The sequence below is a fragment of the Rhinocladiella mackenziei genome (assembly GCF_000835555.1).
Source record: "Rhinocladiella mackenziei CBS 650.93 unplaced genomic scaffold supercont1.1, whole genome shotgun sequence".
Taxonomy (NCBI): Eukaryota; Fungi; Ascomycota; class Eurotiomycetes; order Chaetothyriales; family Herpotrichiellaceae; genus Rhinocladiella; species Rhinocladiella mackenziei.
In genome coordinates, this window is record NW_013550604.1 from 4,998,041 (window position 1) to 5,021,638 (window position 23,598).

The following is a 23,598-nucleotide window of genomic DNA, read 5'->3' on the forward strand; positions in this document are numbered from 1 at the left end:
GAGAACGCCTTGGTAGGGAAGGGTTTTTACGTAAAGATAGCCACGGGATGGAAAACAGACAGCAGTCTCCGTCCGATCCGCCCCCCTCATGCCATCCCCGGAATAAGGATTGTACCGAAGGGGCCATGCTCGGGAGATCAGTCGTATCGAGAATCTTGACGAGGTCAGTTGACGGATGGGCAGGACACCACGGGTCACTCAACCGCTGCTAACCGTGAGAAACTAGTCACCTAGCTCCTTGGATTTAGCTGGCGATACTCATGAAAGGTATGCTCACTAAGTGCCTCGGACTGTGGTGACTTTGACAAATGGTGGCACGGCACTGTTCGCGGTCGACCAAGGTTGGGTTTTCCCCTAGTGTAGCGGGGCGCTACGTGCATGGCTTATGTAAGGGGCAAGCAAACATGGGTGGGTAGAAAGATGGCGAGAGCATTGAGCCTTTCTTGTAATTAGAGCTTGGTGTGTGTAGTTGCTCAACAGCTTTGGCGACGACATCCTCCCTGCATGACAGGCACTCAAGTGCTAAACCGTTCATCACCTATACACTAGTACTTCTCGACCGATCGTTTCCGACAATGTGACTGATTTGAGAAGAGTAGCAACTCACGTAGGCTTTCGGTAGATAGAAACTAAGACTGAACTGCACCAATGACTGGCGTTCCGTAGCAGTTCACCAAGCCAGCACGATTTATGCTGAACGTTGAGCATATAGTTTACGGGTCTGTGCACGATGCTAAATTACTAATGGCTCAGAACGCAGGACAGGACAATAGCAGATTTGTAAAGATCTCCGGAAATAATGTCAGTTGCTTGATGCCTATGGGGCCATATTTAGATTTAGCTCCTCCAGTAGCCCGAACTCCACGAGATTCAACTTGTGTTACTCCATGTTGAATGGGAATCTTTTGTCCCTCGGACTGAGAGCTTCAAAGGATGGCGGGCCTGGCAAAGAAGTGTTGTGAAGGAAAACCTTCTTCTCTCTCCTTTTTGCTGAGGCTCTGTTCTGGTTGTGGACCTGCGCGAATTGGCTACGCTTCGACTTCGTTGCCGGCCTTGGCTTTGCTCGAGCACTTCCCTTTTCCCCACGTGCTCAAAATCCTTCGCGGTCAGTATCTCTACCTGCGGATCATTTGACTTCTGGACGAGACTCAGCCCCTGAAGTCAATAGGAGATTGGGTCAACAGACTTCTTACAAGTTCTTCGATGCTACATGGCAACGATCCTCCATTGGGCGTCTGAGAAAATGTCACCTGCCCGCTCTCGGGATTTCGGAGACAGACCGTAAATTCGAATCCGCATATCTGCCAGGGAAGCCTTCAGTTGGCTTCGACAATCCATGAAGTCTAAGGCTAAGGCACCGCTTTTCCGAGAATTCAAACGACTGGCAAATATTGTCGGTACAATTGAATGGCATCTGAGTCATGTATACTTTCCTGGCTTTTAATAGTAAGAGACTAACCACCTACTGACCATACACTTATAGATCAAGTAGAAACAAGGCAAACATAGGTACATTGATATGAGTAGAACATGACCCTGCCAGTTGCTTCGATCATGTATCCTTGACAACCGCCAGTGGCACCAGCTCCTTTAATCAGTAGATGTACCGGAATTGTGGATTCTGTAGACACAGAAATTAGTCAATCTGCGTTAAGAGAGTGCCCCAAGCGAGAGAAAGGGGCTATTAAAAACTCTTACTTACCTTCCGATCCGTGACGTCGTCCTCAAAAGCATGGTCAAATGCTTCCATCGTACCTGCACGGTCCCTCTGCTTGTTCTGGTAGATGCAAGTAAGCCGATAAGCAAGAGCCGTCAGTGCAGCGGCAATGGTAGTAATCGTGACGGTGATAAATGCCGGTTGGTAGCGTGGAGCGTCTTGTGGCTTGAAAAATAAAGGCCCTGTGATGTTTCCCAAGCAGTAGCCGATATAGATGCCCGCGGACGATACAGTACGTTTGGTATAGCCTGCCGTATTGGCAATCTGTAGTCCGACGGCGATAGCTATGCTGCCACCGTAGACGGGGAGAAGGCAGGTCGCGACGACCAATGCTCCTTTGGCGTGTAGAGGTAAGAGCCACAGCATGAGTGCACCGGCCACCGAAATGCTGTGGCAGACAAGGATGATGTATGTTCGAACCCCGGGAACACGGCATGCCACATAGCATGCGATGAGGTCCACGGTGCCCAATATGAAGCCCGGTGGCATGTTCAGCAGCAGCGTATTCAGTGTACTGTATCCGAATCCGTGAATGATGATGGGGCTGAAAGTGCTGACCGGTCCGTTCGCAATCTGCGTGAAGAATGAAAAGAAGAAGATGAGCCAGAATTTGATGTCGAGTAGGCATTCCACAATCTGCGCGGGTTTGAAATGGACGTTTCGAACTCCGGTATTGTTAGTCTGCAGCCGAGAAACAGCAATATATTTTTGTCGCTCGTCGAGGCATTTTGCATGTGTCGGCTCCGCTGGCAGGAGGAACAAGATTACCAAAGACCAGAGAACAGTCATGCCACCAGCAACCAGGAACATGTATTGCCAGGAATGCAGCGCGGTACCGGTGATGTGTCCGAGCCCATAGTTGATTAGTGGAGCAAATAGGGCGACGTATCCTATAGTGTCACGAAATCATGTCAGCACTTCCGCTCGAATCGGGTTCTTTAGACATGCGAGATGATCTCCACATACCTGTACAAGAAAGCCATGCCCCCATCCGGAGAGCTTGTTCATTCTTCTTGTACCAGCTTCCCACGATCAACATGAACATGGGCGAGATTCCCGCTTCGAGAAAGCCAAGGAAAAATCGCTGCGTGTAGAGACCTTGGAAAGTGGTGCAGCCTGCCGTAGCCATCAGAGTAACACCCCAAACGCCAACGGTTCCCGCCGCGATGTATTGAAGTGGGTAGCGCTGGGCCAACAACATGATGGGAGCGACTCCGGCGATGAAACCAATATAGAAAATGGAAGCTGACATAGAGTATCGATTCCCGGTGAGGTGTAGGTCCTTTGTCAGTCCGAAGATTGCCTAGAAACATGGCCATTTGATCAGCACGACTCAGTCAAATCTATAAGATGAGATTTCAAAGTGCATCAACCCCTCTTTGCAAAGCACTTACCGCTTGAGAAATGGTCGACTTGTCATAGTATTGAATGCCGTAAGTGACACAGAGAATCGGCAGCAACCTCAAATCGATGCGATGAACGAGCTTCTTCTCTTCCTCGGGATCCCATGCTTTCTCGCCGTCATAATGGGCGATGACTTCTAAACCTTGATCGTTGTGGACAGTGTCGACCGTTAGGCTTTTTTCGAGATACTCCTCGTGCGCACTCTCAACATTTGGCTTGACCAGGATATCAAGGTTACTCTCCATCATTCACAATTTGAAACCTCTTGAGCCGTATGTATATAGGCAAGAAAATTGAATTGGTAGTTGCCTAACTCGCAGGACAAAGATTAATCAGTCTGAATCTGGTTGAAATTTGTCTCGTCCAAACAAGACGTACGCGGTCCTTGTATGCTTTAGTGAGTTACCATATTCGATCCTCTAGAACCAAGAAACCCGGGGAGCTAGCCAACATTCACCCCCACCGGGAGACATAATCTCGCAGAAGTGGTTCTGCTTGTCTTGTCTGCGGTCATCTCTAGAACTGTACGGTGTAGGGGATACCTCGCCTCGTAGCTTCTACCCCGGTCTAGGCCCAACCTCGGCAGTCCGGGTACGGAGATCCAATCTCGGGCTCCACTTGTGCGTGTTCCGTCACGGATATTGATCTCCGTCTCCTATTCTACTCCAGTTTCACATTACGGAGACGGAGAAATGCTACAGCAACAAACATGAGGCGTGAGTCAATATACAATTTTCAGTTGAGACGCATCTATGGCTAGTGGTTTCACTAGCGAAAGGGTAATCCAGACCACAAGATCGATAATCACTGAAGTCGTACACCATACTTACCCTTCCTTTGATTCAGCGAAGCGGATTCTACGTTTACGGTATCCGCGACTAAGTGAAAACGCATTTCGATGTTATTCAGGAGTATTTACGAGTGAGAACTCGACGGCTGGAGGCATGAGCATTGGATCACTGCACAAAGCAAAAGGGTCTCGTTGTATCTGCTCAATGAACTATTTGCTCATGTAGCTGTCTCCGCAGGGATGACGAGTGCGTTGCAACGACGGGATGCACGTTTCTGTTCCCTCTCCCAATGACGATCATGATTTTGTCTGAAGCTGTTCTGAGAATTGAAAATTCGAGATGCATCATGAGATGCATTAGTTCTTAGAGGACAGGTGTCTGTCCCGCCGACACGAACGGCGTGATCTGTGCCTTGGACCAATCCCAATTGCCATTTCTAGAATAAATGTCTCTCTTCAGAAACTCCATCAGCTTCTCCTCGCTGTCCGCCTTGACGACCATGAGACTGCCTGTCAGGTCGAGCTTCTCATGCTTGTTGGGGTGTTTAGACAAGGTCGCCCCGCCGAAGACGACGGTGCCGTCTTTGATGAAAGGCTCGAGTTCGTCGAGGTGTTGTTGTCGCACGGCAAGGCGTCGTGCGACGGTATTTGGAAGATCGGGGATGTGAACGAGCCATTCCATCGTGGAAATGGCAGAATTAATGCAGTGGGAAGAAATCAGAAGCTCGCTTTATTGTCGTTTCCTGTAATGCAGATGATGTTTTTGTTGTCCCAGCTACCTCATACTGACTGAACTTTTCTTTACGTGAGAATACAGATGGTGATATACGACCTCAGCGTTCGGGTGAAGTAGGTGCAGAATGTTCTCCTTCTCCGTGTTTAATGGAGCGGTCGTATCTGACGGGTAAATCATGTCTCCACCCACACCACCGGGACGACGCAAATCTCTGTTCGCGAGCAGGCCTTTGGTTCGGATGCCGAAGAATCGCAGAAAATGATCTTTCGGACTTCCGCAGAGATATGTATCAGCCTCTTTACTTATAATGATGGAATGGGTGTGGACAAAATATTTAATCCGTTGGTCACTCACTGCCAGACAATAGAGTCAGCTCTCAATTCGCAATGAATATGGATGGCTTCGTTCGTTTTCTCGACGACTGTGCTCAGACGAATTATGGTGCGATCACGAAGATTCAGTTGCAGGCCGATCTAACGGGTCAGTCCGTGAAGGTCCTGCGAGGGGATCCTTTCTCGGGATTTATCCCTACTAATGATGTGAAGGTGGTTAGCAAGGTATGTACGCCAATTGCCCCTTGCGTTTCAGTGCCATTCCAACCGATCAATACATAGACGGGACTGGACGAAACGTTGCGTCTGATTGTGCTAAATCAATGAAACAGATCTTGTGTCCATTGGAGCGTACACCTGTGGTGGCCTGTACTGGCCTGAATTATAAAACGCATGCACGAGAAGCAGGCCTTGAGCTTGGCCCTTTCCCCAAGATCTTCTTCAAACCAGCTGATACATTGAATGGTACTGACTTGCCCCGAATATTCGTCAGCTGTCGCCCAGTTCTTCCAGAATAATTAATTAACTGACTCAGCTCATGGCGACAGGGCCATACGACGACGTTCTAGTCCGCTCCGAGGTGCAAGAAATGATGGATTACGAAGGCGAGTTCGTCGTTGTCATGGCTCGGGATGCAAAGGATGTCCCTGCAAATCAGGCCCTGAATTATGTCTTGGGCTTTACTATAGGCAACGATGTTAGTGCTCGCAACTTCTCACTCCCCGATACAAGCGGAAAGTGCTTCGACGGATTTGCACCGATCGGACCGGCGATCATCACGACTGCTGCAATCCCTGATCCACAGAAACTGAGCTTCACGACGAAAGTAAATGGAATTGTCCGCCAGACCACGAGCACGGAGGATATGAACTGGACTGTCGCAGAAATTATTGAGCACTTGAGCAGAGGTACGACTCTCAGGCAGGGAACTGTGATCATGACGGGTACGCCGACCGGAATAGGAATGTTCATAAAACCCAAAGGGTTCATCCAAGACGGGGATTTCGTGTCTGTGGAGCTTGATGGGTTCGGGGGGTTAGCAAATAAGTTCGTATGGCAGTAGGGCAGGTACCCAGGCTAGACAGGAATGAAGGCTACAACATTGCCAAGTACGGTATTCACATTTCTTTACTGTTTTTCTCTTCAGTACGTATTGTTACAGTACTGGACAACTTTCGCTTGCCGACTTAAATACAACTTTCCCCTGGGTCGACGTTTCATGAGAATTTCTCCATACCAGGAGGCAATTCAGGAGTTGACCTCATTCTGTTGATGGGGCAGCCCGAAAAGGAGCCACCGTATTGTCGAGCAATGTAAGAACTGTAGCTCTTGTCTGTTTTGATCAAATGCTCCCGTCTGGCCTTTTTCTCTGCCGGACTGGCCCCCTCCAATTCGACGATGAAAGCTTTTTTAGGTTCAGGGAGGAACGTTCCCGTGAACCACATCATCCAGCTGAAGAAGATGGTTATCAACCAACTCAGGATTACATTTGGGGCTTCAATATGTAGCGTGGCCAACGTGGAGTCGAGAGACAGAGCCAGTGGGATTCGTCGGCCCAACCATCGAAAGCCCGGTGGGAAATATCGAAATGCAAACTCTTCGTAGATGGACATTGCAATTGCTCGACCTTTAGGGGGAAACTTCTTGGGCGTCTGCTCGTACTCGATACATAACTTCATCATCTCATCCCAATCTGCTGGAAAGCCGTACAAAGGCGTACGGCCTTCTGCGTAGAACAGAGGCATCATGTCTCGCCAAAAGTGGTGCGCCGCGATCTTCTCCTTTTCGGAGAATCCATGGAGACCGAGACGCCGCAGGAAGCGATCCATCAACACCGCACTGAAAGCCAAGACGTAAATGTAGTCGTCGTTGTGACTGAAATTTCCGGGGTACTTCGAGGCCCAGAACTCGTGGCGTTTGTTGATGTCTTCCACCGACTTCTTAGTCCTTTCGTGACTCGGACCATAATACCACCAGACCATATTGTTGTTCTCCGTCTCTTCCAGCCTCCTGGTAGCCTTCTCAATCATCTTACCCCCATCCTCTCGCCAAACTGCCTCGGACCCCCACTCATCCAAAATGAAGTTGGGAAAGGTGACGGCGTAGATCAGATTGTTCATGAAATCTGATAGTCGGTAACTCGACATGAGCCTGAAAATCTCTTCATACTGCGTCTCCGGATCGAGCTGAGAGATGGCCTTGTTGATCCAATGGTAATGCTCAAACCATTCCATGGTTGGAAGCACAGATTTAGCAAATTTCATGTCAACAGGAGCCAAAGGGAGTGCCTCCAACACAGATTTAGGTCTTCTGTGATACAGTATATTTTCTCCGTTCAAAGCATTAGTAGAGGAAGGATTATATTTTACCCACCATGCTGATTCTTCCGTCACATACCCGAATTTTGGAGCTCGGCAGTTGCCTGGTCTGGAACGTCATTGGTAACAGACTGGTAACATTCTCCGTTGCACAATTCCGCACACGGAGATGCAATGCCGGGCTCCTTCTTCGAGAGTCCCGAGGTAGGAAAGGCATTGTTGGATAGAGATGAATAACCTTCTTCTAGCGCTCGACAGGAGCTTGGATTCATCTTGAATATGTGTCAGCGTCAAGGGGGAGTCGCGGAACGGGTGCTGAAATGTGCCGCGATGCTTTCACAGCGGAAATGTCGGACTTTTTAGCGTTGGCGAAAGCCAGTCTCTTGCTGCCGCAGCCTACCGCAGGATTTAAGAAGACAGTATGTACCAGACCTGATCGGAATTGGATAGGTAGTCGCTTCGTTCCCGCAGGATCTGTCTCGTCCTGAACATCGCAGCAACAACCACATTGAGCATCTCAAGAAAAGCCCTGCAAAAATGGGATCCGCAGGCCCTGACAAGAAGTTCGACGTTTTTGGGAAGTATCTGAATACCATAGACGGCAAGCTGTGGGGTACCTCATCGACTCGCCATGGTATCAACCCAGCGACCGGCAAGCCAAATCCAGAGGTTCCTGTCTGCACGCCAAAAGATGTAGACGCTGCTGTCGACGCCGGCAAACGAGCTTTTAAGACATGGTCGAAGACACCGTATGAGGAGCGACAGAAGGCACTGCTCGACTTTGCGGAGGCTTTCGAAGCTCATGGTGAGGACTTTGCGAAGCTCCTGACGCAGGAGCAAGGCAAGCCGGTACGTGATATAGAGATCGTTTGCGTGTGAGAGACCTCAACAATACTAATGCCATACAATGCAGCTTATGTTTGCGAGAGATGAGGTAGCGAGCGCTGTCAAATGGATTCGAACGCTGGGCCGATTCCGAATCCCCGAAGAGATCGTCGAGGAAGATGATGAGAGGAAGGTCGTCGTTCGTTACACTCCGCTCGGGGCTGCTGTCGGTATCGTGCCCTGGAACTATCCTGTTCACTTGGCAGCGGGTAAATTCACCCCGGCTTTGATAACTGGAAATCCGATCATCATCAAGCCGTCGCCCTTCACTCCTTACTGCGGCTTGAAGATGGGTGAGCTCGCACAGCAATTCTTTCCGCCAGGCGTGTTTCAGGTTCTCTCGGGAGACGACAATCTAGGCCCTTGGCTCACGGCACACCCGGGCATTGAAAAGATTTCTTTTACTGGCTCGTCGGCTACAGGCAAGAAGGTTATGGAGTCGGCCTCGAAAACACTCAAACGCGTCACTCTCGAACTCGGCGGCAAGGACCCGACTATCGTTTGCAAGGACGTCGACATCGAGGCGGTCGCGCCGAAGATTGCCACGCTTGCCTTCTTGAACTCGGGTCAAATCTGCCTTGCCATCAAGAGGATATACGTTCACGAGGACATCTACGAGCCCTTCCTACAAACCATGGTCGAGTTCACCAAGACCCTCAAGGTCGGTAACGGCTCCGTAGAGGGCAACTTTCTCGGTCCCCTTCAAAATTCCATGCAGTTCGAAAAGGTCAAAGGATTCTTCGCCGATGTCGAGAAATCCGGAGCCAAGGTCGCCATTGGAGGCTCCAACCACATTGACTCGGAGAAACCGGGATATTTCATCATGCCGACGGTGATTGATAGACCAACGGACGACTCAAGATTAGCCATCGAGGAACCTTTCGGACCCATTGTCCCGGTCATGTCGTGGAGAGAGGAGGACGAAGTGATCGCCAGAGCCAACGCCTCTGAGCTAGGTCTCGGTGCCAGTGTATGGTCCAAAGATATCGAGCATGCTGCTGAAATCGCCAAACAATTAGAAGCAGGGTCTGTCTGGGTGTAAGTGCAATCGTCGCTGATCCCGTACCTCTCGCTCTCGCGCGCATACGCTTGCCTCTGATCAATGTTGACTTGCGTGGCAGGAACGCACATCTCGAACTTTCGCCTAATGCCCCCTTTGGTGGCCATAAATCCAGTGGTCTTCACTTTGAATGGTCGCAAGAGGGTCTGAAAGCGTTCTGCAATGCGCAGACATTGTATTTGAAGAAGCAGAAATAGGGCGTCGCAGCCATGAACTTGGAAACGACGCCTTGGGTTGGAAGCGGAGACGAAAGGTGCAAGATTTCGCCGGCGTGAGGTTGGGACTAGAAGCATGTCTCGACGAGCACAAGATATCTACCTTATTGTAGCACGAGATATAGGAGCAATGTTGTGGTTTTTGACGCCGAGTATTGGTCCGCCTACCATTCCGGGAAGGACGGCGCCGTCGATCCAGCCAATGTTGAACGTGAGGACTAGCGGCTCGTTGCGTCTGATCTTGCTGCCTTCAAGAGGCAAGTCTGGGTCTGGAGTATTGGGTAACGAGTACGCCGTCGAGGCTATCAGGTAGGAAGTTCCATCCTTCGCCTTTAGAGGGTCTTGAAAAGTGTACAATAGAGTATTGATGCTGGTGTGAACGTTTGCCAGGAGAACGTGTCTAGGTTGGATTAGTTATCTTACCGGCACGGATGTGGCGAGTCACACGGGAAGCTCCGAGCGGGTTTTTCTCCATTACACATGCCAACGATCTGGCCCGCCCCTCCCCCCTCCCCCCCCCGGGGGCGACGTTCATCCTGGCCGAGCATTCTACAATATGCTGCCAAATTCCTTCCTCATAAGATTGCCGCCGTACTTACAGGCTGTTTACTTACCGCGGCGCCAGACATACGCGCTCTCGAGATGTACTTGACATCAGCTCTCCCAATCTCTACTTAGACCGTGAGTGCAGGTCGAGCCTTGGAAAACTAAAAGCACTCTTTATAAGACAACCGCAACGTTAGGCGACATAGTGGACTGGGGCTCGGCTATAGGCCGTGGGTATCACCATCTGCAGTCGCAGGCACCACCTCTCATACAGACCAACATCACCTCCTACTGTAGCGGGGCGTTACGTGCATGGCTTATGTAAGGGGCAAGCAAACATGGGTGGGGATGGCGAGAGCATTGAGCCTTTCTTGTAATTAGAGCTTGGTGTGTGTAGTTGCTCAACAGCTTTGGCGACGACATCCTCCCTGCATGACAGGCACTCAAGTGCTAAACCGTTCATCACCTATACACTATTAACGAGCGTACGTCATCATTGTTGCCAGTTGACGGTGATTCTGCGTAGTGAGTGTTGCAGAATGAGTTGGTCTGTTATGAACTATTATAGGTCACCATTTGTTCAACAGATATCGAGGCCGGCACCATACACTGTCCCAAGCCCTACCCGCCACACGGTCCACGGGTTGGATCCGATGACGGGGCGGCAAGGGAGTGGCCTCGTGTTCACGTGACAACGCAAAGCCATAGGCTTACGTGATTGGCTCGACAGTTAGCCGAATTTGGCTCGAGCTGCTGTTGAACTTCGTGGATTGAAAGAGTGCTCTGGCTCTCCTCATGAATTTTTTGGGGAAAATGGCGAGGGCACTTGTCAAACTGGATGCAACTCGAAATGTATCGAATGCTCTGTGCTCTCTATCTACTTGTCGAGGTGCTAAGGCTCCCTTTATAGACATGCGAATACTACGTCGTTACGCAGATCAACCATCAGTAACGTCGTCTATGGAAACTTCTCACCAATGTTTCAGCTGTAGGGTCCATACACAGTAGCCCTCTGTTCAACTGCACCGCTTGAGGCTTGAATATCCACAGTCATGTTATTATCAGATATGGATATGTAGGAGCAAGGTACACGTACGACCAGAGGGAAGATTGGGTGTACGGGAGAATCGTCAAACTTTTCGCGGAGACAAGCAAATATTCAGAGTTGATCGACCAGATCTCGGGGGGGAAACAATAAGTGCAGTTGCTAATGGGCCACTCCCCACTAAGCCTAGTGTGCTCGTGAAACATGCTCTGCTCTCCCACTATGGTCCAATCCGCAATACCATTCCCGTCATTCCCCATGGTTCTCATCAAGCTGTCAAAGAAAGCCAGGTCGACGCCCTGGAACGCCCAGTCTTCCGTCCCGGCAACTAATCCAGGGTATTTTCCATGTCGCAGTAGAGGATCAGCCAAGTCGTCCATGTGCTGCGGTGCGAAGTGCGTAACAGAGTAATCTGCGCCAGATGTCGGCATTGACGATGCGCTGGGTTGCACCTGAGTCGCTGTATAGATCTCAGGCATCATCACAGGTGCTTCGACATGACCGTTACCAGTATCAACCATCGCCATGCTCTGGGCATCGGGAGCTCCCTGAGGACCGTCGAAGCTGGGTGCCCACATTTGAGGATCCGCATGACTGCTTCGTGGGCTATTCTCATTGAACATATTCACGGCTTGTAACTGAGCTGGCTGACTGGCCCTTCCCATAGCGGATTGTGGCTCGAGTGGTATCGTGCTCAAGCCCTCGCGGGTGATCTGGATAATGCCAAAGTAAGGGATGTGTACGCTCACGGCGCCTTCATCATTTAGATCCGCTTGCACCGACTCAGTTCCCGCTTTGTGCACGCTCACCCTTCCGGCACATTGTGAAAAGCCATGTGTGCTATCGGCCTCGATGGCGAGCAATCTCCGTAGCAGATCGGCGCTGTGGGCGCTAAGAGCGTCTGAGTTTAAACTGTTGACATCTCGGAAATTCTCTTGTACTTGTTCGATCATAGTACGATCACTATGATACTGGTGAGCCAGGAGGTTCTCTGTCCCCCGGTGGTGGCTGTCCAGGTGGGCTAGCAATAAAGTTATAGCAGCCATTAGGGCAAGGAAGTCAATAATTCGACAGCTGGAGGCGATACCGTTAAAGGTACGAAGGGTAATAAAGCGCGTAAGGACTTCCCGCGAGGCATTTACGCAGGTGATTCGGGAAAATTCGTACTTTCGATCGGCCATTGAAGAACGGAGCATGTAAAGTAGATGCAGCTGATTGAGGATGTTGTAATGCAGCACTTGCGCAAACAACCGCCCTGTGTTCCAGAACAGAGCCCGCGGGTCCGTTCCCGTACCGCCCAGCTTCGGTGTCAACCACCACTTGCTGGGGATGCTCCTGGCGGCCTTCTGTAGTTCCCGGTCCAACGTTCAAGTGACGGCCAGGTCATGAGCGCTCGGCTCGAATTCATTCCGCTCGAGAACTCGGGAAGCAACTACGCAGTGTATTCGTTCAAGCCGTTCCATGGGAAGACCTGCTGTAAGCATCGCTTCGGAACCCATGGCTTTCTCAGTACAAGCCTTGTGGGAGGCCGAGCATAAGACAAAGGAAGCGGCCCAGGAAGACGATCCGAGACCACATGACGCGTGGGTCGTATTTCGTCCTAGAGTCTAGTACTTCGTACTGTGCGCGGTTATTCGAGCGGTTGAGACCCATAAGTTGCGCAACGCTGACAGCTCTTCGACCCGCTACCCAGCTTCGTCGGAGGTTTCCGATGTTCGCTTGATATACGCTCTCAATCATGATGCAGCCGAGGCCTTCGATACTGCCAAGCAGTTCGTCCTTAGTCGTAACGTAGCTGATGGCGAGGTTGGCTACCGGTTCCGACATGACTCGTGGTGTTTCTGAAAGACCTTTGATGTCGGCATGGACCTCAGGGTGAAGATGTTGTAGGAGGCTGGCGAGCAGGAGCATATGCCTTGCAATCAGTACTGGATGCATTTTCGGGTCCGGGATCTCGAAGGAGTTTCCGGATTGGATTCGGTCGTTCTGGGAGAGGCAAGTGTACGGCATCGTCATCATTTCATGAGCAAGCACAGGCCGTTGAGGAATCGCGTTATATATCCTTTCGGTATCTTCACGAGAAGGCAGCGATCCGTGCAGGAATCGAGACAGGCTCTCAGATTTGTGGAATGCCAGCTGTCGTAGAGGCTCCGAAGTCATGGACGTAGGTGTAAGAGGCTTATCTGACGGAGGTGTGTTTTCGCTCGAGAGAGTTGACACCGTCTCTGCTCTGCCAGCAGCGTTATTCAGTTTCGCGATCATCTCCATGTCTATCGCGCTGTCTTCCGGGAACTCCTGGCTGAGACACGGAGAGCCTCTTCGCCGACAGCCATAGCAAGCAGTGGCGTTTGCGGCCGATTCCAAGACACATTTCATCTTCCGCCGCTTGCACTCCCGGCAGCTGTGCGTGCCTTTGCCTCCGCCGGGCTTTGAGGTCGGCATGATTCTGCGGCGCGGCACGCAATAACAGTCAAGGTGGTCAACAATTTCAAGATGGTCGCCAAAAAAAGGCTTATTGCATTGTCAGGGACTATAACAGTCTTTTTCAGACGTGCCTTAGCAGGTTCGACGTGATCAATCTTCCTCGGCATCATCTCGTGAAACGCCAAGCATCACACCTCGATACTCTCGCGGTCTTCCTCCCTTTCGGCCCCCGGAATCTCGAACGCAGAATGAGGCACCCGCTTCGCACGATTCTCATACTTCTTCGCACTCTGCGTACCCACACGATTGTCGAAATACTTGAATATCAGCACTTCCTCCGGAGTCTGATGTCCTTTGTAGTACCACCGCTGGCGGTCAGTGTACTTGACTGACAGTATCGCGCCGGTGCGGTTGCCATGAGGGTAGATGACGGGAACCACGACGACATCATCCTCGGAGAAGCACTGCGATGGCGACACGGCTAGGAGATCTCGCCTGACCGTTTTGATGGGCCGCCAGACGTTGATGAGCTGCACACGGCCTTTGAGAAGCTTTTCGGCATCTTTAGGCAAATGGAATGCTACGTGTGAGGGAGGAGGCGGATCATGCTTCTCTGCGTCGTGTACTACTGCTCCGTTACCCCTGGTCTCATTTGCTTGCTTCTGGGACGGCCTTCGAATCGTATGATCGAAGATGTGCACGCGCGCGGCGCCAGTTCTACCACGTCAAGTCAGTGTCTGTTTCTACCATTTTTCATGACGACAGTCGATTTCGCTTTCACGGGCGGGGCGCACACTTCTTTCAAGAGCTGTTCAACTTCCTTGTAATATACGTCCTCGATTCGGTCCGCATCCATGAAGTCTCTCTCTTTGCTAGGAGACGTGACAAATTGGAATCCGTGGCTGTCCAACGTGTATGTGTTCTCGTCTCCGGACACATCATGAACGGTCACTTGATGGCTCTCCGGGGGACGCTCGAATGTTTCTGGTCGCGCTAGGTAAGCTGGCTTGGGCGGCGATCCATCCGCATTTGGCTTGTAAAAGTTGAGTGTCGTCGGAACATCATGTCTTTGGACTGCCGCTGCTGCCATTGTTCGGCGGATTTGAGAGGATCTGACAATCTGTCGTGCTAAAGTCTGAGCCTTGAGGCAAAGCATGGGCTTCTGCGCTCTGAGACTTTGCGGAGCAGGTTCATATGCTCAAGCACGACTTCGCGTCGATTCACGGAGCTACGGCACACGTCATCGCGGACTTCCGGCCACACAAAAGCTATGCCATTCAAGAAGCTTTTCATTGTTCCCAGCATTCATTACTGCAGGCACATGCAAGCGGCACCTCTCTGCAGTAGCAGACAACGCGGCGGACGGAGCAAGTAGCGACGAAACGACTGGGGCGGTCGAAAACACGGAGCTCTTATGTAAGCACACGGCCTCCGAGAACGCAAGGCCTACGGGATGTCCCGAGGCCGTGTCGTCCCGTCTCTCTAACTGGTCAACCGGAGGAAGTAGCCACGACTATGAGAATGCCCCCTGCATTGGTGACATCCTCGCATGTTGTTGCCAGAAATCACAAACACCTTTCTAACCGTGCTTTCTAGTCGTTCCTGTCGATCTTCAATCTCGGACAGTTGATCGACATCATGCGACAAGTATGTCCACTAGGATCAGATGCTGCGACAACATGATAGCTTTCCTGCAGTGTCCTAGTATAGTCGCTCTCCCTTGCGTGTGCTTCTCTCTTCCACACCTTATAAGATACCGACAACACTTCAACGAAGGGGCTCAATCAACTCAACGGCCCCGAAACGTAGCCTCGTCACAAGCTACCTCCATCCACGTCAATGAGGTCTTCGACTTAGGGAATCCAGCTCACCACGATGTCGACCCATGACGAGGAGCACGAGCCGAAATCCTCACCAGACAGCACGAGTCCATCAGGGCGTGTCAGTGATGTGGAGAAGGCCCAGGTAGCTCCTCAATCGTTTCTCGTGGAATGGGATGGCGTACTTTTTCGGCCTTGAGGAAATGGTTCTACGTGGCTGTAGTGGCCATGGGTTCTCTCTTGGTGTAAGTGCTTCGACGTCTACTTACCTCCGAGCATACTAACAGCAGATAGGACTTGCACCTCTTCTCTGTACACCATGACCTACGACCAGCTTATGGACGAGTTTGGTTGCTCTCTCGAAATCTGCAACCTTGGACTGTCGCTGTACATGATTGGCCTGGCCCTGGGACCTCTTCTCTTCAGCCCAATGTCAGAAGTAGAGGTCCTACTTTCAAGCTGCTTTGAGCTTTTGCTAACTTCAATATCAGTTCTGCGGACGGCGCCCAATCTACATTACCTCGACTTTTTTCCTCCTTATCTGGTTGATTCCGTGCGCCGTCGCCCAGAACATCCAGACTCTCCTGGTAGCGCGTTTCCTGGTGGTCTTTCCGGAAGCGCATTCCTTGGTGTCGCGGCCGGAACTGTCGTCGATATGTTCATCCCTCAGCAACTCCTGGTCCCAATGACGGCCTTCACTGGAGCTCCTTTCGTCGGTCCAGCTCTTGGTCCCGTCATGGGTGGTTTCATCAACTCGTTCACGGACTGGTAGGAGCCTCCAATGCTCGTAACTCGAACCTGTTAACATTAATTAGGCGCTGGTGCTTCTATGTTCAGATCATCTGGGCTGCCGTCATCTTCCTCTGCGTGCTCATCACTCCAGAGACCTTCCACCCGGTCCTCCTCAGCAGGAAAGCGGCCAAGCTCCGCAAAGACACCGGCAACAACGAGTACTACTCCTCTCTGCTGCAGGCAGTCCTGTACATGTGTTTCTCAGCCTTCGGCCTGGTCTTCGGCAACAACCACGGATTCAATCTCTGGCAGATCGGTCTGTCTTTCCTCGGCCTCGCGGTGGGAAACGTGATTGCTTGCTTGTGCAACCCGTTCTGGCACAAGCAGTGGATGGGATCGATCGCAAAAGAGAAGCCCAAGCACGGGGCGGAGTACAAGCCTCAGCCTGAGTTGAGACTCCCGCCTGCCATTGTAGGAGGCCCCATGCTAACAGCAGCGCTGTTCTGGTTCGCCTGGATGACTTACTCGTCCGTGCACTGGATCGTGCCCATCATCGCGACTCTGTTCTTCAGCACTGCGTAGGTCCCTCAATCGTTTGCTGGCAGATGAGAGACTCACTGACTCGGTCAAATAGCTTCTTTTTCCTCTTCCAGGGTATTTGGACGTTCCTGGTTGCTGCATACCCCAAGCATGCCGCCAGTGTCATGGCTGTCAACACCACTACCCGCTGTTCACGGTTCAGAGTAAGTTGCCCTCAACAAGAAAATATCGAGCTGCGCTAACCGGATGGTAGTGTATAACAACCTCGGCTACCAATGGGCTTCGTCCTTGGTTGCTTTTTGACCTTGGCCATGGCGCCATGGCCGTATGTGCCAGCTCGAAACCTTTCGCGAAGCATATTGCTGACTACGTTCAGATTCGTCTTCTACAAGTTCGGGCCGACTTTGGGAGCGAAGAGCAAGTTCGCTCACACTTAACCGACACTCTGTGCCGCGTTCGACCGATTGACTAATGATGTACCGGAGAACTCATGGGGTCAAGGACAACCCCAGACTGTCGTAAAAGCAGATATGTCATCTTTTCCGAGCCATCGCTCTAGATGGTACACTTGAATGTGTAGTCTACAGGTATGCCCAACAAAGTATCAGTACTAGGCTACCGTGTTCATCGCAGCGCTAGTGATCAGCAGGAAAGCCTGCTTGACGGATGTCACAAAACAGAATAGCTCTCTCTTTCTGTGGCAGTGTGAAGAAATCCAGAGGGACCGTCCCCCCAGGTCCTCGAGGCGTCATAGCCAGGGGTAGTGTAGTCAAAGGCGCCCGTCGCTTTCGATCCCTTACTGTTTCTGAAGTGGGGCTTTCTGGTCCCCGGAGATGGTTGCGTGGTGCATAGGGAGATAAGTCAATCTGGGAGACGATCGAGGTGGGGGTTGATGTGGGAAAGGACCGGGGTAGCGATCCCGCCATCGAGGGAAGACACCCTCCCAAAGCGGCGGCACTGACCGCCAAATTCGGCGGGAAAATTTCCCTGCAACCTCTGTTAAACTTGTAGGTGCCAGGAAAACCCAGGAGGTTGCTCCGTGGGTGAAATAAAATGAAACTATCCAAAGTGTTTCAAAGTACATCTCGTACTCCGGATTTTGTAATGATGCCTGAATTCACCTGTTGATTGACTCCTCCCTTCGAGATGGCGTTTCGCGAGATCTCTAAATGACCTGTTATGCAGTCTCACCTAGTCCATCGCGTTCGCGCTCACGTATTCTCGCTATTGCCGAGCTGGAGAAGCAGGCTTCGGCTTCTGGCCGCAAACGACAATTCTGCAAGGACTGTAAGTTTCCAAGAGATAGGTTCGAACCGAACTCGAACACCACTCACATAGGCTAATGTGCATGAATCCTCGTATCTTGTAAGTCTTTCCGTACGGTGGGGAGATATACCAGTACCTGTTCCCGTGTCCTCGCGACAACAGGGCCATGCTCAAGCCTTCTAGGCCATTACCGATATTCGCCAACACCCAATAACCCGACGAGCTTGTGCTTCTGCTCTTTTGGTCAACGATTCGTAGGCCACTTGAAGTGCCTTACGGTTACGTTTGTGAAGCCAGCTGCTATCATGCGGTCGCGGTGGTGTATGGTGGCACCTAGTGACCGTCCCAACTTCTCACTGGCTTCCAGCAGTAGAGAGCTCCATTCCTAAATTGTCTGCCCCTTGTGAAACGTCCCGTCGTCGGTCCCGAGAGGGAAAATGCAATTTTGTAGCTCCAACCAGCCGCCAGGGTTAAATTCCTTCACGTGCAAAAGAGGGACACTTTGTCAGTATCATGGACCTCAAAACTCCAGTGGAAGGAGGCGGAGGGCAGGTGTCAGGTCAAATAGACTCCAAGGGGAGGATTGTCGAGCAGGAGATGAACATACTCATAAGCTTGGCCGATAAAATTGGGCCGGTCAGCAAAACTTCCCACCATCATTCTACTGAAATGTAATCGAAAGGGAACGACCATGTCCATTCGTTTTCGAGATCATCAATCTCAGATGAGCAATTCGGTGGAACACTAAGTTGTCGTCAGCCGTCACTGAGATACTTCCCGACCTTCTCTCACTCACTATGTAGGCTGTATCGGGCTTAAATCGACGCCGATGACTTCCAAAGCGATGACAGTCAGTACATTGCGAAGTTGGCCAGCTGGATCGCTAGGATCCTCATACCTGTGCTGTGGGGTGTGCATCAGCTGCAACAGCCATCAGCAAGTGCTTGAGGAGCGGGTGCACAAGAGCAATACTATATTGGATTGCCCAGATGCCTGTTCCAGTACCGACATCAAGGACTCGTTGAGCCGTCTCTGTTCCCCGTGCAAAGTGGGCACGGCCTCCAAAGGTGGTTAAGAAGTGTTCGTTTTGTATATCTATCGCCATTATCTTGGTCAGATTGGGGACTTTTCCATTTCTACAATAGATGATTTGACCTTACCCAGCTCTTTCCTTTTCTTCCTGGCGTGAGACGGATCAGCAAGAGCACACTGAAGCGAAGGGACACGAAAGACGAAGCATTACCTCGTCATTGGGCAGGGTATATTCTGGAAGCAGTGACTGTTAATCTCCGTTAACATGACGACCAGAAAGCAGTACTGACTTCCGGCACTAAGCGCGTGGTAAATATGACCATTTTCAATCTCAAAATTCGAATCGTGGATGTCAGTGAAGCAGTGGAGATTTGATCACGGCCCTATATAACATCCGACCGTGTTATTGCTTTGTCTCTTGATACAGGGCATATCAGTCTACCAGGCCGAGGGCCGAGCCCTCGTCGGGTTCCTGCGTTATTATCGACAATAGCTAGTATCGAACATAGAGCCGTGTCTTCCTGGGAAGAAGGATGTGGGAACTTAATAAATGGCAGCTAGAAGGTGCGGTTATCGTGATCTTCCTTGCAATAGATTCCGCCAAGATAACTCCCCCCACGGTGCTGAGAAGTCACTGTCAGCATTGTAGCCGCCCTGGCGCCACGGGTCATGCATCATCGCCAACTCCATCCATACTTCCTGTCGGGTTGATCAAGGATCCCTAGTCGAGACGACGCTCCCGCATACCTGTATGCAGGCTCCGGCGTGAGGAGCCTCGACGGTCATGGGCACGTCGAGCAGCGCGACCGGCGAACACGGCCAGGACTGTCATAGCCATAGCAAAGCTAAGTTACTTTGTACTATTTTCGAAAGCAGATCTTCAGCCGGCAAAGATGAGTCGATGATGCTATCGCAAATGGTTGTTTGCGCTGTGAAGCTTTATTTTCACACCCCCGGCCACTTTATCTACTAATTTCCAATCACAGGGCAGTCGTCCTTTCGGCAAGGCTGATCCATCAATTGAGTCGAACTTTTGCAGGAGCCTGACTGTGACATAGGCAATCTCAGCAAGGGCGAATTGTTGTCCGATACATATTCGAGGGCCAGCGTTGAATGGGAGGTAGTTGAATCCAAATTTGCGCCCCTCCCATCGTTCCGGATTGAAGCAGTCAGCATCAGGGCCCCAAAGTTCTGGGTCTGAGTGCATTGTCCAAAGCTACGCGGAAGAGGTGTCAGCACGGAGAAGAAGCCAGAGGCACAATAGTGATGACAAGACGCAAAGACGTACCTCCCAAGCAACAAGGTGACCTTTAGGTATAAATACTGGTGAAGTCCCATCGGAGCCACCACCCACGGGCAGTGTTGTGTCTCTAACGGCCTCACGGGAGTTGACCGGAACCGAAGGGTAGACTCGAAGAACTTCGTTCAAGCACCACTGAAGGTATGAACAGTTCTTGAGCCCGCTGAGCGTGATCTGCTTCGGTCGATCGAAGGATCCAAAGTCGTCTATGATGATGTTGCGAAGCTTCTTGAAAATATGAGGATATTGCGCCAGTGAGGCCAAAAGGAAGCCAAGAGTTCCCGAGATGGTGTCGCTGCCTGCCAGAAGGATGTTCAAGAGCTGGGCGCGGAGCTCCTGCGGATCCTTCACGTCAGCGACAATAGCATCCAGAACGACATACTTTCCCGTCCCTGGCTTTTTATCCGAGCCACCGTCCTTCAAATGGCGCTGGACATACGTATCGACGAAGTTATGAACAGCTTTACACTGTTCCTTGAACTTGCGATCGTGCGTTAGCCAGAACAGGTCGCCGTATATTATAGATTTCGCCGTTGTCTTCTCTGCGCCGAAGAAGGCCTCTACGAACTGCATCATCTCCCTCTTAGAGAACAAAGTACTCGTATCTGTACTATCATCTTTCTGGCTGTGCACGCTTTCGCCAAAGAGAAACTCTGTGGCAGTATCCATTGTAAAACGCTCCAATAGCGGTTGCATATCGAAAGTTGGGGTCCAGTCACCAGGCTCCACGGCACGTGGGAGGGCATCAAAGAGATCTTTGACATGTGTTTCGAAGAGCCCCAGATCAGCTATCTGTTCACGCATGAATTGCGGTCTTAGAAGAGCTCGAGAGTGTTCCCATTTAGGTCCGTTCGCTGAGAACTGTTGGAATTAGCTCTGCGTACGGTTTAAGTCGCAAAACGTACAATACCGAGACCGAGAAGCGCCTCGAACGCTGCCACTCTGGCCGCTGGCTGCTGAAAATCTTGAAACTGAGTCGCTAGCGCAGCCTGCAGATTCTTCGGGTCGAAGGTGTAGAACCACGTCTCTCCAGGTGGATATTTTATTCGAAATGTTTTGCAGTCTCGTCCCATCTTTGCGCTCATTTCTTTCTTGCGATCTGAGAAGGCATAAGATAAGCGGTTTGTCTTCATTCCATTCATCTCAATCTTGAAATTCTGCACGCCAAATACATCCCAAGGTCGAAAGAGTGGTGCTGGCTGGCAACCGAAAGATTTCGCCTTCGCTGCCTGTCTTATGTGTGCAACTACACAGTAGATTGTGAAAATTGCTGCCACAGCCGGCGGCAAGAATAGTAGTAAACCCATGTTGAAGAATGACCGAGGTGGGACGGTCGATGTTCTAGGCAGGGCGACTTGCACATATAATGTCGATTCTGATACGCTAGACCGGCAGTCAACTTCAGCCGCCAAGGTAGTCCTTATCTCAGCTGATGCTGCCTAAGGCGGGGTTACATTTGTTTCGAAGGATTGGCCCTCGAATGGGGGCAAACCGACCGTGTTGGTCTCCCAAGATCTCCCCATACATGATATCTATTAACTTGAGGCCAATGAGCTTGCTTCTACTCCCATTGCGTCAATAAATTGATGTTAAGGCTACTCCAGATGCAAATCGCAGTTTTGTGTGCCTTTCAAGCAATTGGAGGCCTGAACAGCCCCTGGAACGCGGTACGGTGAGCGGTATACTCTCCGAGTGCTCCAAATCTGAGGTTGCTCCTACAGTAGACCCTTAGTATTCACCACGCCTTGGCTTTCAGAGTATGTCTCTTCGTCATTCTTCTTCAGAGTGCGAGGGCACGATTAAGCCCTCCGCGAGCACGCAGAGCGCAGGCTACGCGCCTGCGGGACGATGAATTCACACCTTCACGCGGTGTCTGGTGTTAAGCACTGGAAAAGTGTGAACTGAGATGAGTCCGCAGCTACAGCTTCAACTTTAAGGGAACAACGCGTTGCGACGCGTATCAACCAAAAAGGGGGAGACATCATTTAAAAACCACCCGACCTAACAGTATCCAGCTCGTACCTGGAACCGAAGCAAGTCCTATCAAGCTTGCGGATGTGGTATCGCCTACTGAAGGGACAGGACACCCCTAGCTTACAAGCGCTCTGGGATACGTGTCACACGCGACACGTACGAGGATAGCCGGATCCCTGGAAGGTACGTACTTGCGGCCCTGTTAATTCTGATGTATTCTATCTTAGGCGACCCTCTGTGACGCGTACGACCTCGTTAAACTTCGAGAACAGGTCACCGTTCACGACATAGAGGTTCACTTGTGAGGGACCCCATTAAACTTCGAGAACAAGCCACCGGAGGTATCGAAGGGAGGAGGATAGTCTACTGAAAGAAACAAGCCACTGCAAGGAAATACAAACGGAAGGGGGGGGTATAAGCTTGGTTAGTGAGGGATCGCAACGTGAGAAGAGTTGCTGGCTAGAACTCTCTCACGGTCCCCTTGCAAGACATGGACGGCCTAGATGTGGGAGACCACCCTAGGTAACGTGAAACGAGTCGTAGTGTGCATTGGTAGCCATGGCTGGGGAAACCCTCCAAGACTATCTGCATAGCTCGAGAGGACAGACGCGCATGTCGGTATACAAAGAGAACAGACACTGTCTACCCTGCTCGTACCAGGGTCCAGAGTTACTACGATGGATAGTTCGAAGATCGCATGCGAGGCGCTTACGGGTCGGAATGGGAGCGAAGTGGTATCGCCTAGTTGACCGCAACCCGATGCAAGATGGAGGGGACTGCAGACAGGTAGCCGCAACCCGACACCTGATGAAGGGGACTATCGACCGCAGCCGCAACCTGACACAGACAAAGGGGATCAACTACCTCACTCGTACTGAGGACCTGAGCTTCTATGATGGATAGTTTGGAGCAACGCATGCGAGACGCTTACGGGTCAGAGTAGTGACGAAGAGGTATCGCCTAGCAGTGAGGGCTGTTGATGTATGCTTAAGGAGTAAACAGGGAGTCACCTAGGCAGGGAGAGGTCTGGTCCGCCTCGACCTGTGGAAGCGTAGACCAGCGAGGCGTGGAAAACTAGGAGTATATCTAGATAGGTAGATACGCCGCAATACTATATGATTCCTTGAAATCGACGACGGACCTCCAACCAAGCGAAGCCTGCGAGTGTACAGCGCCCTCACACGACATCAAACTTACCTTCTGGTATAACTGCGGACGGGTCATTCCTGGCTGGCGACACATGCTCGACGTCAGGCGTTCACGGATGGCGATCGCTGTGTGTGCGGACCTATCGAAACGGTGGTACATGTAGTGGTGGTGTCGAACTTCTCGTGCAACTTGAGATGAAGGAGCGCTCTGTTCCCTATCTACCTATCGAGGTGTTGAGGCTCCTTTTATAGACACACGAATGCTACACTGTTGCACAGAGCAACCATCTGTAACGTCGTTGCCCATGGAGACC

General features: G+C 51.2%; 11 protein-coding genes across 11 annotated transcripts; 3 read left to right on the top strand and 8 right to left on the bottom strand.

Moving 5' to 3' along the window:
• Window positions 1–1,594: 1,594 nt before the first annotated feature.
• On the bottom strand, window positions 1,595–3,369 carry Z518_01767 (uncharacterized protein; the record flags this gene model as incomplete). Its single annotated transcript, XM_013422365.1, has 4 exons — window positions 1,595–1,621; window positions 1,703–2,607; window positions 2,684–3,020; window positions 3,112–3,369. 4 exons carry the CDS (start codon window positions 3,367–3,369, stop codon window positions 1,595–1,597), a joined length of 1,527 nt encoding a protein of 508 aa, XP_013277819.1.
• Window positions 3,370–4,275: 906 nt separating this feature from the next.
• Window positions 4,276–4,593, bottom strand: Z518_01768 (uncharacterized protein; the record flags this gene model as incomplete). Its single annotated transcript, XM_013422366.1, has 1 exon — window positions 4,276–4,593. One exon carries the CDS (start codon window positions 4,591–4,593, stop codon window positions 4,276–4,278), a length of 318 nt encoding a protein of 105 aa, XP_013277820.1.
• A 440-nt stretch (window positions 4,594–5,033) lies between these two features.
• On the top strand, window positions 5,034–6,042 carry Z518_01769 (uncharacterized protein; the record flags this gene model as incomplete). Its single annotated transcript, XM_013422367.1, has 3 exons — window positions 5,034–5,204; window positions 5,312–5,444; window positions 5,528–6,042. The coding sequence occupies 3 exons, from the start codon at window positions 5,034–5,036 to the stop codon at window positions 6,040–6,042; spliced, it is 819 nt and encodes a 272-aa protein (XP_013277821.1).
• Window positions 6,043–6,196: 154 nt separating this feature from the next.
• Window positions 6,197–7,213, bottom strand: Z518_01770 (uncharacterized protein; the record flags this gene model as incomplete). The annotated part of the gene is made up of 1 exon (XM_013422368.1): window positions 6,197–7,213. The coding sequence occupies one exon, from the start codon at window positions 7,211–7,213 to the stop codon at window positions 6,197–6,199; it is 1,017 nt and encodes a 338-aa protein (XP_013277822.1).
• Window positions 7,214–7,834: 621 nt separating this feature from the next.
• Window positions 7,835–9,439, top strand: Z518_01771 (uncharacterized protein; the record flags this gene model as incomplete). The annotated part of the gene is made up of 3 exons (XM_013422369.1): window positions 7,835–8,146; window positions 8,211–9,220; window positions 9,304–9,439. 3 exons carry the CDS (start codon window positions 7,835–7,837, stop codon window positions 9,437–9,439), a joined length of 1,458 nt encoding a protein of 485 aa, XP_013277823.1.
• Window positions 9,440–9,556: 117 nt separating this feature from the next.
• On the bottom strand, window positions 9,557–9,932 carry Z518_01772 (uncharacterized protein; the record flags this gene model as incomplete). Its single annotated transcript, XM_013422370.1, has 2 exons — window positions 9,557–9,798; window positions 9,881–9,932. The coding sequence occupies 2 exons, from the start codon at window positions 9,930–9,932 to the stop codon at window positions 9,557–9,559; spliced, it is 294 nt and encodes a 97-aa protein (XP_013277824.1).
• Window positions 9,933–11,053: 1,121 nt separating this feature from the next.
• Window positions 11,054–12,229, bottom strand: Z518_01773 (uncharacterized protein; the record flags this gene model as incomplete). The annotated part of the gene is made up of 2 exons (XM_013422371.1): window positions 11,054–12,069; window positions 12,136–12,229. The coding sequence occupies 2 exons, from the start codon at window positions 12,227–12,229 to the stop codon at window positions 11,054–11,056; spliced, it is 1,110 nt and encodes a 369-aa protein (XP_013277825.1).
• A 325-nt stretch (window positions 12,230–12,554) lies between these two features.
• Z518_01774 (uncharacterized protein) lies at window positions 12,555–13,490 on the bottom strand (the record flags this gene model as incomplete). Its single annotated transcript, XM_013422372.1, has 1 exon — window positions 12,555–13,490. One exon carries the CDS (start codon window positions 13,488–13,490, stop codon window positions 12,555–12,557), a length of 936 nt encoding a protein of 311 aa, XP_013277826.1.
• Window positions 13,491–13,660: 170 nt separating this feature from the next.
• Window positions 13,661–14,562, bottom strand: Z518_01775 (uncharacterized protein; the record flags this gene model as incomplete). The annotated part of the gene is made up of 2 exons (XM_013422373.1): window positions 13,661–14,189; window positions 14,267–14,562. 2 exons carry the CDS (start codon window positions 14,560–14,562, stop codon window positions 13,661–13,663), a joined length of 825 nt encoding a protein of 274 aa, XP_013277827.1.
• Window positions 14,563–15,463: 901 nt separating this feature from the next.
• On the top strand, window positions 15,464–17,036 carry Z518_01776 (uncharacterized protein; the record flags this gene model as incomplete). Its single annotated transcript, XM_013422374.1, has 6 exons — window positions 15,464–15,537; window positions 15,587–16,060; window positions 16,108–16,602; window positions 16,659–16,767; window positions 16,818–16,889; window positions 16,941–17,036. The coding sequence occupies 6 exons, from the start codon at window positions 15,464–15,466 to the stop codon at window positions 17,034–17,036; spliced, it is 1,320 nt and encodes a 439-aa protein (XP_013277828.1).
• Window positions 17,037–18,486: 1,450 nt separating this feature from the next.
• Window positions 18,487–21,469, bottom strand: Z518_01777 (uncharacterized protein; the record flags this gene model as incomplete). Its single annotated transcript, XM_013422375.1, has 7 exons — window positions 18,487–18,574; window positions 18,627–18,733; window positions 18,792–18,925; window positions 18,991–19,010; window positions 19,894–20,078; window positions 20,151–21,023; window positions 21,068–21,469. 7 exons carry the CDS (start codon window positions 21,467–21,469, stop codon window positions 18,487–18,489), a joined length of 1,809 nt encoding a protein of 602 aa, XP_013277829.1.
• Between the last annotated feature and the right edge of the window lie 2,129 nt (window positions 21,470–23,598).